The following is a 15,394-nucleotide window of genomic DNA, read 5'->3' on the forward strand; positions in this document are numbered from 1 at the left end:
GGACAAGCTCACCAACAGAAAAATATATAACCTCCAAATTTTTAGCTACGCTAGATTTCATGAGGGGAAAATATAAAAAGGGGGAAAATAACAAAGAATATATTCCACAAAAAGCATGTGATATGCCAGAAAATTCAGCAACAAAGCGTATGAAAAGTACAAAAGTTTCTGCACAACCCTTTTATGTTTGGTTCAAAAACATCAGTGAATTTGAGTTGGAACACCATTAAGTGGGGGCTGGGGCCCATGCTCGCTGATTAGTAAAGTAGGTTTGGATTTTGTATTTCAAAAAGGCTTAGGGTTTGATCTCAACCTGGAGGTGGCCATTATTCATTTAGAATTTAAATAGTTTGATCGATGCAATTCTTCATCTATTATCAGAGGTGGTATACTCCATGTTCCAAGAGGATGTCCAGAGATATTCCCACCTATTTTTTAAGTACATTAAACAAATCAAACCTGAGAATTAGTCCAAATTATGATGCAAACTTTGATAAAAAGAATTTACCTTCTTTAGTAGCTTCCTCGCATCTCCTCTGGTAACTTGAGCACAGTTGTGGATCCAAAGTTTTCAGCAAAGAGTCATACTTCTCTTCAGCCTCGGCAATGTACTTTGCCTGAAAAGGACAAACAGAAAATCTATTTCTACAGAATATTTCTGGGCAATCGAGTTCATGTTTCATTACAGCTAGTTTAGCAACCTGTCTGAATCAATCTGTGAAAAAAGACTTGTAAGAGGTTCTGCCTTCGCATCCGAACCAACCTAGACCTACCTCCAAAGTGGGTTGAACTTGAGATTTACATATGCTATTCAGCTGCGGGCACTAGTTAATGAGCTAGGCTCTATCATTTGGCCTCAGCTCAGGCCCCAAAGATATTCTGGTTCAAACTTCAAACCAGACATTAAACAAATCCAATCACAATTAATTCATTGTGAAACTGAATAGACATTGAATGATTTCCAAAAATTAGGAAAACAGATATTGATTATTCGTCCATCATTAGTTCCAAAAAAGTTGAGCCATAACAATGACATGTTATGGCTTTGCCAAGGCTTATCATATTCCAAAATGAGTTCAGACTTCAGAGCCTAGTATCTATCCGGTAAGTATTTGCCTCAATACAAACTTGCAAAAGCAGAACTCTTTCTAAGACAAATAAAAAGTGAGGACAGCCCTACTACAAGACTTGTTCACATTGGCATTTGAAAGATAGTCATATGACAGCAAAACTCATGTTCCAAACTGCGATAAAATCCTCTAGGCAAAATTTATGTTCCAAACGGAGATATAATTCTCTATTAAAAATAGCATAAATTTCACCCACTGTCTAAACATATTTTTATCACAAAACTCCTTGGACTTCAATTTGATTATCACTAAAATCCTTCTTGCTTGACGCCAATTACTTTTCTGGTGAGACAGAGACATGGAAATCCACCTCAGCATATTTTATAGTTTTTTTTTTTAATTTTCATTAATTTATTCACTCTCTCCTCTCACTTTTCTTCTTTCCCATCTCTCTCCTGCTATTTCCTCCTTCTCCCTGTATCCTCGCTCTTCTTCCCCTTCCTACATCCTTTTCTCTGGCCTTCAAAAAAAATATATGAAAAATTTTGCCCCGATTTGCACTCCGATGGTTTCAAAAATTTCCCAGCAAAAGGATATCAATTTCATATTTCATCATTTTATCCTAGACTTCCACAAAAAAATAAGATTAACAAGCAACAAAATAGAGAGAAATAAGCAATTATTTCAAGGATTTTCCTTTTCTGTTCCCTTTCTTGCTTTAAATTTTCGGTTATTGCAAGTTCTAATTCCTATGGTTTCACTCTCCCTCTCTCCCACGTTAGAGTCTCATTTTCCTTTTATTTTTTCCCTCTATCAAAACATTCTTAATTCCTTTATTATATATATATATATATATATATATTTTTTTTTTTTTTTCACCTTTATCCACTTCTCCCTCTTTCTCAATACAATGCCCAAAATTATTCCCTAAAAAAGGAAGCCCAGTTTTCTCACCACCGTAAACTCTGTAGTGAACCCCCCAAATCCTTCCCTACTACCATTCACCACTATCGTTGCACAACCACTGCTGCCACCACCGTCACCGCCTACCAGATTTTAAATAGGTCTTGTTTAGGCACAGGTCTGTACACAAGTGAAGAAACTCCCTAGATTCATATAAAGCCCAGTGGACATTGGCATGCCAGAACAGCATCTCACTGATCTCTTCAATGGCCGATTATTATTAGAGGTGAGATATTAGAGGGTCTACATGGGTTGCAAAAAAGAAAAGAATTTATCATCACTTCTTTGAAAAACAAAATTGGGGAAGAAGATGAAGATAGGATGGGGGGACAAGAGAGAGAGAGAGAGAGAGAGAGAGAGAGAGAGAGAGGAGGAGATGGCAGGAAGACATAGAGAGAGAAATGTGGGAGAGGAGAGAATTAAATTTATAAAAATTAAAAATATTAAACTGTTATAAAATATGCTGATGTGGATGTCCAAATCAGTATTTTGCTGGACAAATAACCGATTCAAGCAAGGACTACAGTGATGCTCAAATCAAAGTCTAAGGAGTTTTGTTATACTAATTGACGTTTAGAGACAATATTGTTACAACACCCTAAGTTGAGGAATGGTGGGTGAAATTTATCCATTAAAAAATGTTTAAGGAACTGCTTTGACTACTCACCAGCATAACTGGGGCTGTTGAAGGTCCATATATTCTGACAAACATGCGCAAGATGTTGAAATTATTCTCTAGCACATCATCCTAGACAATTTATTACAGTTTTTAGCAATGAGACAAAGACAAATTAAATGGAACCAGATAATTCATAGGTAAAAGTCACTCACCTCATAGTCAAACCTACAACGTTAGCATCAACTCAGCATTAGTTGAACTGATAATGCTTGGAACATAATAACATTCAATAATGAAATCATTAGAGAACCCAATGACAACAAAAAAAATGAAAAATAGCTCAAACAGATTAAACAATAACTGCATTTTTTACCACTCAAGCAAGGGACAGCACATGACAGAGGTTCCAGAACTTAAGCAGAGGTCTTTTGAAATTACAAAGGCATACAGTATACGTAGCTAATGTACTTTTGCAAAAAAAGGGATACAATGTACATTTTAATACCCTTTTTTTTGGGGCAAAATTACTTATCTTGCATAACTGGAAAGAGAGACAACCAAAAAAAAAAAAACCCTTAAATTTTCCACACGGAATGAGAATAAATTGCTCAAAAAACACAAAAGAAAAGCACTTACAGGTCATCAGATACTTCCACTAGAAATTCTGAGATCGATAGGAATTCCATATGCAAGTCATTCACCTTCAAAACAGCTTCAAAGAAAACGGGGAAAGTACTAACCATATTAATTCATATTCAGGAAAAATTTGCAGTAAATGACAAGCTGTGACATAAAATTGTTTTATGGACTTCAGAAGACACAGAAATGATGACTCTGATGTCAATGAGTAGAATTTGACATAAAAACCAGCAACATTGCATTTCCTTTACTGATCATAGCACAAAAGAGTGAATGAAAGTATTTTCAAGTTACATCCCAGGAGAAGAAGCAATTATGTAGTTCATGAAAAAAGCAATATAAATGTCAAATATCTAAACTCACTAAAATGGAAGCACCTTTTCTCCTCTTAACTGGTACAGAAGAAGATTCAATACTCGATAATCAAAGGATTTCAGATGGATTGCCTTCATTACATCTTCAGTAGAGATCTGAGAGACAAGTTTATGATCAAAACCTAAGCAGAAGCAAGCCTAGATTTCACTGCCAATCCAATCCAAAAAAAATTCAGAACAAAACAAATTTAGCATTATTAAACTCCTATTTGCTTCGTAGAGCGTGGAACATAAGAATATGCTTAAAAAATCCTTAATTGCTCAGAAAGGGATCAACTTATAAATCACATTCAATATTCTTCCTCTTTTCTTTTCTTTTCTTTTCTGTTTTTTCAAGTAGACATGGAGAGAAAGAGGAGCTTTGTGACCAAATTACTGTATGGTGAGTAGGCATTTTGTTCAAGTTGTCAAGTGAACCAGAAAACAATATGCAACTAAATGATGATACCAACTCGCCTATAAGGTTTTTTTTTGCTGGTTGGGGATAGCAACCAAATAATGATTGGATTTATTTGTTCTCTACCATTTCTTACTGAAATGTAATTGGCATAAAGTTCCCATTTATTGATAAAAAGCAAACAAGGAAAAAAAATGGAATGTTTATGCAGGCACTAAATATCAAAACCAAACTTAAATACTAAACTTAAGCAAAATTTATACCGCCACTTCTTTTATGGAAGCTTAATAGATTTTCACTTCAAATCAGCAATTTTCCTGCAGTTTTCATAACTCTGTTCTTAAACTCTTAACTTAGTTTCCCAATTTCCTTGTGGCTTCTCAGTTCTGCTCATAAAATATTTGGCACCAGCTTGGTTATTTCTGAAATATGTTATGAAACTCTTTTTCTGGTAAAAAAGTTTGGCTTCATGATGTTTGGAATGTCAAAATAGGCAGGAAACCACCAAGCCACATCTAAATTATTAACATATATGTTTCCTTGTTTTACATGAAATACAAACACATATAAAATAAACTAGAACTGTTTTCTTTTAAAGATTCCAAAACATAAACATTGTAAAAATATGAATAAAAATTTCTTAGCATATTTTGGTTTTATTTTTATATATGTTTTATCCAGATTGCAAAAATTTGAATTTTACAGTCTTGACAAGTTTCTTAGCAATAATGTGTACACACCCTTGTGTGTAAAAGTGCACAATATTATATACAATCCTACACATTAATGAGAATTCTCATTTCTCATACATTTCTATTTGGATAAAGAAAGAGACTATTATATTCAACCTTTTCTTTTGTTATTTATGTATCAACTTAAATGCTTTGCTATTTATAATACATATAAAATTATAATAACATTTATCCCCAGTTCAACCCCAAATGAACCTCCAGCCTTTGAATCCCGTCCCTTCTTTGTTTGATAGTTGGGTCAGTTTTTAAAACATGGTTTATTATAAAATACATGTAAATATTAGTAGCTGGAGCCATTGTCCATTGATTCATGGACATGGCATAAATGACAAAGGTAATTCTAGATTTTATTAAAATTTATGCATTTTCCTTCTGTAAATATTATATTCCATTGAATTGTAGTACAAACTCATTGAATTTCAAAAGATATTTTTGTATTAAGGCCTCCAAATACACCTTTTGATTCCACAGATAACTACTATATTCTCTACATATTCATTGGTCCATTCCATGACGTCTTTCTCATTTAATCAGCTGAGTTTATATCACTATTCACATTTCTCTAAGTTATATGATAACTAATATCTTTATTGAATCCTTGAACTACCACGAAAAAAGGCAATATAACAGTTGCTTTTGCAAATGACAATGATAGATTAAAATTATATATATATATATATATATATATAAGGGAGAAAAAGAAAAGCTGATTTGGACATGATTAATCTAAGAAAAAGAAACTTGCTAATTTCCGTACCTCTTGTTGGTTCATAAGTGCAGAACAAAGCTTTCTTTCCAAAGCCCAATACTCTTCTCCACATCTGAATTCTTCTATAATCCTTAATCCAATATGAAAAAGCAAAGAAAAAAGCCTTATTTCAAACATCAAAAATCCCCTCTTTGATCCAGAAGACAAGGGCAGTAAAAAATGGAAAGTTGTACCTCTCCGTCAGAAGGCCATGACGTTCAAGTTGATCTGCTAGTGATCTGAATGGATCAGTTCTGAACACGTCTATATGCTTAGCAATCCAGCTTTCATTTCCTTCCGGCATCTAGAGTGCAATGATGTAGCCAAGTAGAAATCAATATAGCAGCCAAAAGATGTTAAGCAGCAAGTGTCCCAAAAGTTATACAGTATTTCAACCTCATATCCTCTTTCTAGAAATGCAACTTTGTTGGTTGGCAAATTCACTATCTTTTCATTCAAAATATCCATCTGCATTAACAAAACAATACCTGTGAGAGAAGAAAAAGTGCAATCATGACAGACATTGCAACAGAAAATGAAAGTTCATGGTCCCTATGTTGCATTATCCCATTGCACTAACATTTAACCATGCTTACAATTCATGACTCTTCAAAGGAAAATTCATTGCTTACTTCCATATGTGATATGGACCACGCTGAGAAGAGTGGCTCGAATGAAAAAGACAAAGACCAAAAGGAGAATTGGAAGCGCAAAGCATTCTGTTGGCAGGGAGTTGACAGGAGGCTCTAGAAAATAATCAAGTTTGTCAGAGGGAATCTAGGAAGAATTGCCACCAAGAGATCAAGTTTGTCAGTGGGAATCTTGGAGGAATTGCCACCTGGAGATCCAAATGGTGAAGCATGAGCAGAGGAAGCATGTGCGATAAACTTATAAATAGCAGGGAGCGGAGGAGGAAGGCATGAAATTTGTGAATGATTTCAGCAGCATTGCTTGGGGCAGGGTTTAATTGCTTTCCCGTAATCTGAGAGGATTGTCTCTTATCTTTCTTACTTTCTTATTTCCAGGTTTTTTTTTCCCATTCCTGTTAGAGGAAGATTGGTAAGATTGAGTGTTCTTGAGAAAGTAGAAGATTCATTTCTTTGTAAACAGTATCTGAACGGTTAATAAAAATCAAATACTCATTCTTCCAAGCTCTTTACTCTATCAATATGTCTCATGAGAAGAAGACCCTAACATAAATTTTGGTGTAATAATCTCAGAAGTGACACCAGCAGTTTGATAAAAAAGATCATAATATATTCTCTTTTCTTTTTTTCCTTTATTTAGAAGAAGATAACAGAAGATTGACAGTCTCCAGCTAGTCACCTGATAAATGTAACATTCTGTGAATGAAAGCACAGGTAAATATTTGAATATTGATTGTGGCGCATTTATGTCCATTCCATGAAACATAAAATAAGACCTGCACTGTTAATTTATAAAAGAAAAAAAAAAAAATCACAAGTCAAAATTGTTCAATGAAAAAATTTTCATCATCTCCAATTTGTCTAACATAGCATTTTATACATACGTTCAAATTTTAATACAATACAATCGAGAACATTATTGAATGCGACCATTTATTGAGATACTAATTTGCCATTATTTTAAGCAACCATTATTGGAAAGAAGGAGGCTGATTGGCTGTCTCTTAAAGTAATTCCCAATCAATTATTATAAGGCTCAACAAATTCTTTTCTCTTATTTCTTTTTCTTTTCAATTATTTGATGAACGATGCAACTTAATTTTCCTTTTTTTTTTTTTTATCTTATGCAATTCAGAATTCACATAATCATCCTACATGTGCCATCCAAAAATCTGCTGTTCAACTAAAATTTCATCTCAATGAATCAATCAGCACATTGAAATGTGGATCTAGTGCTTTGGATTTAAAGTTTTCATTCACAGAAAATATATCTTCCTTTAGAGACTGGCATAAAATTTAATGCTATGTTTGGATTGAGGGATTTAATGCTATGTTTGGATTGAGGGATTTGAAACTGAGGATTTATACAATGTTTGAATATTCTAAATGAAAATGAATTTGGATTTGATCCAAACACACTTAAAAACTAAAAACTAAAGATTTAAAATAACTACTTCTACCTAGTTATTTCAAATCCATAACTCTACAATCAAATGTATTACTAGTCACTTCCATGGAAGTTCTTTTTATTAGCCAAACAAAAAAAAAATTGATTTATGAATTTCAAATTTCAAATTCCAAATCCAATATTTGTAATCCACATTTCAAACCCAAATCCTAGAATCCAAACGCAATATAAGATTACTTTGTTATTTTTACCTCCATGCTATTTCTATTCAATTTTTTTTTTTTCTTAATAAATGATCAATTAACTCACTTACAAAATCCTCAAGAGTAGAATTCGCTCGTTGCATTGCATCCAAGCCAACAACAGCCATATCTTCAAAATTCTCTTGCTTCAATCCATTATCTTTTCTATCGCCTTTGCAATCACTAACAGGTGGTAGAAAATTTCCAACACAACTTTTTCGATACCCTATGAGAATTAAATTTCAATATCATTCTAAAGTTATTGCAAACACCAAAGGAACTGGCAGAAAACAAGCAAAAGGGCTAGTAGAAAGGAACCTGAAACCTTGTCTTCCATTTGCAACGGATCTTGAGAATTAAACAAGCGCGAAGCTTGCTCGAGAAAAGAATCAGAAATCTGCGAGAACAATTGACCTTGTTAACTGGGAAATTGACAGAGCGATTAGCGAAAAATTCTCTCTCACCGTAGGTATCTGTTCACAAATCAAACTGCACTTTTTGTTCACGTCAAGATCGCCACATGGCTTTATCTAAAGCAAGAGGAGGGTAGTGTTAGCGAAGGAAAATGTGGATGAAATGGAATGATTTTTCAAGGAGGGAAATGAGTAGTTACCAAGAGGAGGATTAGATTAGCGAGGAAGCGGCTAGAGTCGTCATTAGAAGAGGAAACGACGCCGTGGGACTCCATGAATATTAACATTCTCTGCTCTTCTTCCAGCTTCTTCAGCTCCTCCATGGCGCTCTCCGCTCCTTTCCTCAGCTCACTCTCTAAAGTTGAATCTTTGGTAATTGAGGCGAACAGAGAAGTGGAAATGTGTAACTTTGAAACCGGAACGCAAGAGCTCATGTCGTTTAATCATTTCTCTCTCCCTCTCTTATCTCTTTAACAAAATTTAATTTACTGTAATACTATTCTCTTTTCCTTTAAATTATTTAAGTTATATTTAAAATATTATTCCAAAATCGTTATTTTTGGCATTTTAAGCCTTTTTTTTAAAACACACTTTCTTAAAATTAAAATATATTATAATTTATATAATTAATTTATTTATATATAAAAAAAAAAGAAAAAAAAATTCTAATGACTTAAAGTCAATTAAAAAAATCATAAATAAAAAAAAGGTAAATCGAGTACTAGGTTCTCAATGAAAACTAAAAATAAGAATATTAACTTGATTAAAAAAATTAATGAGATAATAAAATTTCAAGGAAAATTTGCATATCCAATCTAATAAGGTAATAAAATAATTTATATTTTAAATTTTTACAAAAATATAGCATTTTTCATGCTAAAATCTATTTAGTGATTTTTCTTAAAAAAATACAACCCTAATGAATAAAGCAATTTATCTTACATAGTTTGTTTCATATAGCCAATAAACTCTTTGATACTATTAATTAGGGGTGAGCATTTGGTTCGAACCGAACCGAATTAAATTATAAAAATCGAACTTTAAATTTTAGAAATCGAACCAAATTGAAATGGGTAAAAAATTGAATCGAACCGAACCGTTCTATTTCGGTTCAGTTTGGTTTAAACCGATTGGTTTGATTTTTTATTATTTTTTAATTTAGACTTAATTTTCAAGTTATTTGGTCTAATTTTAACTTTGGTTTGAACCTAATAACCATTAATCTATGAAATTAAACAATTAATATATATAAATTAAATATAATTCATAAATTTTTCATAAAAATAAATCAATTCAAAAATCGATTCGGTTCGATTTAGTTTGATTTGACTATATAAATTATTATTCGGTTCGGTTCGGTTTAACCGAATTTTTTCTCTTCAAAACCGAACCGAACGGAAATAACCAAAATTTTTATAATGTAAAACCGAACGGGACTGATTTAATTTTAAAATCAAACTGATTGAACTGAATTGACTCGATTCGATTCGATTTTTCAGTTTGAACTGAATTTTGCTCGGCCCTACTATTAATACATATTAACATATATTTATTTTATATATTTATAAACATATAATTTTTTTCTTTTGCTTTATATTTATCCTGTTTAAATTATTATTATCTTTTTAGAATAATATTAATAGAATTGAATAAAAATAATATTTAATATGTTTTATCTCTTTAATATATTAAGTTGACATAAAAAAATTGATATTTTAAAATAACGAAAATGATTGTATAATTTAATTAATCTTAAAATATTTAATATTTTTAAGTTGTATTTTTATTTTATTTCTATTTTTTTTGTTATTTTTATTAATAAGTTTTTATAATATTATAAAATTTTCATTAAAAAAATTGAGGTAAAAAATTTAGTCCGCATAAAAAGCAAAACTATGAGTTTCACATCGGTTACCACATCATCACTCTAGAGAAATCACATCAAAAACTCTAAATTATAGTTAATTATCAAAACAAACAATTAAATTTGTCAATTTTTATAATTAAATTTTAAAGTTGACATAATTATAAATTAAACTTTCACATTTGATTGATGTCTCAAATTAATCAGACCGTTAATAAATTATTAATATATTTCAACAAATTAGAAATTATAAGTTAAATTTTATTCTGCATATACATTTACCTTATCCAATTCTAATTAATCTATACATTCAAGCCAACATTAACAAAGCTTGTTCACTGTTATTATATATGTGTGTGTATGTGTGTGTGTGTGGACAACAAGATAATACAACCTAAAAAATAGCAAAATATAACAAAATCAAAATTTTCTCCTCTATACAGTCAACTTTTTTTTTAAATAAACTATTTAATCTTTTATATTTTTTAGGTCTTTGTCGACCCTTTATTTTTGTTCTATAAATTATTAATCAGTGTATTATTTTAATCATATTTTTACTGAGCTGCATTTATTTCTAAGTAATTTTATTGTTTATCTCTTTTAATTATGTAACTTTCTCCCTAAAAGTATTTCTTTATCAAAACAAAAGTATCAGTAGCTTCTTCGGACCATTATAAGGTGAATCAATTCATTGAAAGAAAGAATAATTATTTCTCTCAAGTAATTATCTATTAGTATCAGTTATTAACAAACTTATAAATTGTAACTCTCAGCCAAAATGATTAAAAGAGAAGCCATTACAATTACCTCCCAAGCACCACTTATCAACATTTTATTGATGATTGTGTCAATTTGAGATATCAATCAAATGTAAAGATTTAATTAGCAATTATGTAAACTTCAAGGTTTAATTGTAAAATTAATAAATTTCATGGTGTTTTTTTTGACAATTAACCCTAATTTATAATTTCTAGTGTGTTTTTCCAATGATGAGATGACAGCTGATATAAAATTCCTATTAAGAATACTAATAATTTATTAGCAGTAGATCAATTTGAGACATTAATTAAATTTAAAGTTTTAATTAATAATTATATAAATTTTAAAATTTAATTGTAAAAATTGATAAATTTTAGTTTTTTTTTCTTTTAACAATTAAAAATAAATTTTTATATTTTAATAAACAACTAAAATTTAATCGATTCAGTTTAAAATTGAGATGAATCAAGCCATCAGTTCACAAATTGGAAATTAAACCGGTCTTGATCCAAATCAAAATTAAAATTAGTTTTAGCCTAAACTGAAATCAGAACTGTTAGGAATCGACCCTAAAAGGTGTAGTCTCAATTCGTCATTCTCTAAATCAGAATCGTCGGCTTTAACCAGTACCAAACTGATTGCTAGAACTAACATTCACCGTTAAAGATATTATCCGCTTTAGCACTTTTGCCTTGACGGTTTTATCCTTAAAAATATATGTATGGAGAATAGTGGGTATATTTGGCGTCATATGACCCTGGACTCTTATCAATGTGAGATTATATATATATATTATATGTCAATATCTTAACTAAATTCTAAATCAATTAATAAAAACAAAGTCTACTCCACAAAGGATCTCCAATATAAATCAAAACATATATATATATAAACTAAAATTTAACAATTCATTAATAAGAATCATAAAATAAATCCAATTAATCGGTCCTTTTCCATTTTGGATAACTAAAGAAGCCTTCTACAATTCTATATTTTCAAGAAATTATTATGTATGTGGCCTCAAAAGAGATTAAACTATCAAATTCAATGGAGAAATAGGTTGTACTCTAAGTTTCATTAATAGATGATTATAGTCTCCTATCAATAGAAATCGACGATTTATATTATATTTTGAACTGTCAAATAGTCCATTTAAAGACTGAAAAAAAAAACTGTACTAAAGTAAGAATACAAAACTCATAATGGAAAGAACAGAATCTTAATATTGGGGAGAGAAATTCATATTTATTCCTAATATATATAAATCTAAAAAGAGAAATGTGGATATATATGTTCTAAATAAATATAGATTTGAGAGTTTTAGAAAAAAAATAATAAAAAGTAAAATAAAAAAGAAAAATCAATATAGGGTAGTCACTGATAAGAAACTTATTGAGGATCACTTAAGAGAAGAGATCTAAGGGAAAAAATAAATAATAAGAGAGGGGGAAAGAAGAGGAACAAATTTATCCATCTTTGCTACTTAATTTCTTAAAGAAAAAAATTGTTAAAATAAATGAATCTTAGCATTTGGAGAATGTATTATAGATTGAATCAAGCCAATGGTGGAGCAACTTAACTGTGACTTTATTTTATCCAATATTCCAATGTATAGAGACCAACTGATGGCACCATTAATGGAAAGACCAATCTTAGCTAATGGTCAATTAAGGGTTATAAGCTTAGTTATTTAGGATTAAATAAACAATATTGATATTCAGATTATATTATCCTATGTGCCAACAATCAAATCATTGAAAGGAAGATATATATAAATCCTTTCTTATATAATGAAATCTTGTTGAAGACAGAATTTCTTTTTTTTGACATTCGGACGTTATTGTTCTTATACTGCCAATTCCTGAATGCGCAGGAGATTGTTGGTTAGAGAATTAGAACTTAGAAGCGTGGTTAAAAAAAGGAAAAAAAAATTTATATGCAGCCTTCTTTTTTCTAGCTAGGGTTTTTTTGGTATTGCAAATCACCTAATTTTCAATACAACCATCAGTTTATTTTCCAAAGGTGTTAAAAAAAAAAAATACAAACCATCAGTTTAAAAAATTAAAAAAAAAAATTAGGCTAATAGTTTCAGTGATTCAAATTTTGGCAATTCTATATCTTTTATGACTTTTTGAAGTGTCATCTCAATAATAATAATAATAATTTCTTAATATTAAGTTTTATTTATTTCATAAAAAATAAAATATTTATTTTAGTGTTTGAGGCATTTAAAAAAATTATTAATATAAAATATTTTTCTAATAAAAAAGTAAAATTGAAATTAAGGCCCAGGGGAATCGGGGTCTACTTTGACTGCGGTAGTCACTAAAATAAGTTATGTATAGCCACCTAAAGATCTTATCATACCACGCATCACGGAAAAAGAAAAACATCATTAATTTTCACATTTTACATTGTTTAATAAAATTAATATAAATTAACATTAATATCCACATCTAAGTATGTGCAAATCATCAATAATAAAAATTAAATAATTACATTTTTATAAAATTTACGTGAGTATACAATATCAAAATGACAAACACACATGTATTACTGGGGAAGTGGCATATCAGCTCTGGGCATCCATCCACACAATTGGGAATTGTTGATGTTGCAATTAATGCCTTTTACACAATGATTGGACTACATACTCAACCTAGAAAGCAGTAACCGATTTTGTGGTGGTGGGTATAATTCAAGCATGTTAGTTGTGCGGCCTTTAGAAGAAAACAACAAAGAAAGCAGCAACGTAAGATATTAAAAAAAATTAGTCAACCGTTTAGGTTCTAAGAAAAATTAATTAATAAAAAATATTTTTTTATAAATTAATAAGTAAAATAAAATATGGACAATGATCCAAGGATTTTTTTTTAAATTGATGACTCGGATGATTCTGACTACCAGACATTTAACCTGTCAACAACTCTATGATTAAAGTTAAAACTTGTTGATCATGTTAGTTTATCGGCCATGTTATTATAATAAGTGTATCAAGTGACATTGAAACCCGTGAAATTATCGAGAATGCTGACCCACATTCTCCCACAGAATATGGACAATGACCCAAAAACTTTTTTGGAATTGATGACTCGAATAATTCTGACTAACAGACATTCAACTTGTCAACAACTCCATGATTAAAGTTAAAGCTTGTCGGCCATGTTATTATAATAAGTGTATCAGAGTGTGTTTTACTTTAAGAGTTTCGTGTTTTACTTTAAGAGTGTCGGTAGCAGGTTGCTACTCGGGTGCCTGTAAAAGTTAAAGTCTCAAGGTCTATATAAGGAGACTCTTAATTCAGTCTGTAATCAAGCTTTCTTGAAGAAATAAAATCTCTCTGTTTTCATCTATGGCATTCTAATTTTCTCTTCATTTTCCTGAAAAAGCTAAAATGTGTATTATACTTGTGTAATCAGAGGCACGTATGCTCTACACTTGCCTTGTCAGAGGATCCTATGTATCAGAAATGTCTTTGTTATGATATTAGATGTGACGGTCCGTTATCATATGTATAAAGTTACAAAAGGGCATAGCCAGAGAGTACCTATGGAAAGGAAAGAGGCATAGCATGAGTAACTTTATACGTATGGTAAGGGCTCCGGCCCTTTTGGGAATCCTGTCAGATTGAATTAGACCAATTTATTGATTCATTTTTAAGGGATTGAATGGGTCCAAGGGACATGCAGTTCACATGAAGAAATGTCATATGTTGGTATCAATTACAACCCATCACAATTAACTATAAATAATTATTATCAGTCACCGGTGATAATTATTAGTAATATGTAGAAATAGCAATGGATCGAATTTTTATGGGAATTCGATTTAATTGAATACTAATAGAACGGATTTGAATAGCATACAATTGAATTTGAGACAAATTTAAATTTGAAAAATAATATTCGTAGTGAATTCAAAAAATAATAATCGTGACAGGTTCGAAGAATAATGCTCATGACGAGTTCAATTTTTACATGCTATATATCTGTTACCTAAATCTATTTATGTAAATACCTAATTAAACATAAAATATATTTAAAAAGAATAAAAATTTTCATATGTTTTATTTTAAATAAAATAGAATTGAAATATTTTATAGAATTATTAAATTATTGAAATATAAATTATTAATAAAGTAATTTTTTATGTAGATTATTAATTAAAATATATAAAATTAAATGAGTTTGGATATTTTTTCTGATAATAATAATAGAGTTTAAGATGAGTTTGGGTAGTTGTAAATAAATTTTAATCAGTTTTGATATAGGTTCAGATTTTAGAATATAAATCGGGTTCGGGTAGTTAAAATAAATTTTAATCGAGTTTTGATAAAGTAATTTTTGTGGGTACTCTATCTGTTGCCATCCTAAGTGATCAGAAATGGTCACTATAATTTTCTGTTTTTATGTATTTTTCATTTTTAATTATTAAATAATAAAAATATATTTTAAACATTTTATAGTAGTATTAATTGAAAAATTAATATTTTTAGTATC

The 15,394-nt window shown here is 30.2% G+C and overlaps 1 protein-coding gene across 6 annotated transcripts; it reads right to left on the bottom strand.

Annotated features, from left to right (window-relative positions):
• Nucleotides 1–25: 25 nt before the first annotated feature.
• On the bottom strand, nt 26–8,696 carry LOC110666648 (uncharacterized). Of its 6 annotated transcripts, none has more exons than XM_058154343.1 (13): nt 8,324–8,694; nt 8,178–8,256; nt 7,931–8,085; nt 6,889–6,990; nt 5,959–6,030; nt 5,757–5,866; nt 5,572–5,645; nt 3,669–3,787; nt 3,289–3,353; nt 2,865–2,877; nt 2,701–2,781; nt 509–617; nt 26–428 (listed from the first exon to the last, which is right to left on the bottom strand). In XM_058154343.1, the coding sequence occupies exons 2-13, from the start codon at nt 8,194–8,196 to the stop codon at nt 331–333; spliced, it is 1,017 nt and encodes a 338-aa protein (XP_058010326.1). In that variant the 5' UTR covers nt 8,197–8,256; nt 8,324–8,694; the 3' UTR covers nt 26–330. The 6 variants fall into 6 exon arrangements, with proteins under 6 accessions (XP_058010326.1, XP_058010327.1, XP_058010329.1 ...); XM_058154344.1 differs by having other exon boundaries at nt 3,669–3,761; nt 5,572–5,653; nt 8,324–8,689; XM_058154346.1 differs by lacking the exons at nt 8,178–8,256; nt 8,324–8,694 and adding exons at nt 6,195–6,308; nt 6,401–6,604 and having other exon boundaries at nt 7,927–8,061.
• Between the last annotated feature and the right edge of the window lie 6,698 nt (nt 8,697–15,394).

Source organism: Hevea brasiliensis, chromosome 10, assembly GCF_030052815.1.
Source record: "Hevea brasiliensis isolate MT/VB/25A 57/8 chromosome 10, ASM3005281v1, whole genome shotgun sequence".
NCBI lineage: Eukaryota > Viridiplantae > Streptophyta > Magnoliopsida > Malpighiales > Euphorbiaceae > Hevea > Hevea brasiliensis.

Bases quoted from the DNA above. Each gene is read 5' to 3' on its own strand.
- LOC110666648 (XM_058154343.1), bottom strand. The intron at 5,867-5,958 runs GTTGAAATACTG...ATTGCACTCTAG, and splicing joins TTCTAGAAAGAGGATATGAG to ATGCCGGAAGGAAATGAAAG. The intron at 429-508 runs GTAAATTCTTTT...CTTAAAAAATAG, and splicing joins CGAGGAAGCTACTAAAGAAG to GTGGGAATATCTCTGGACAT.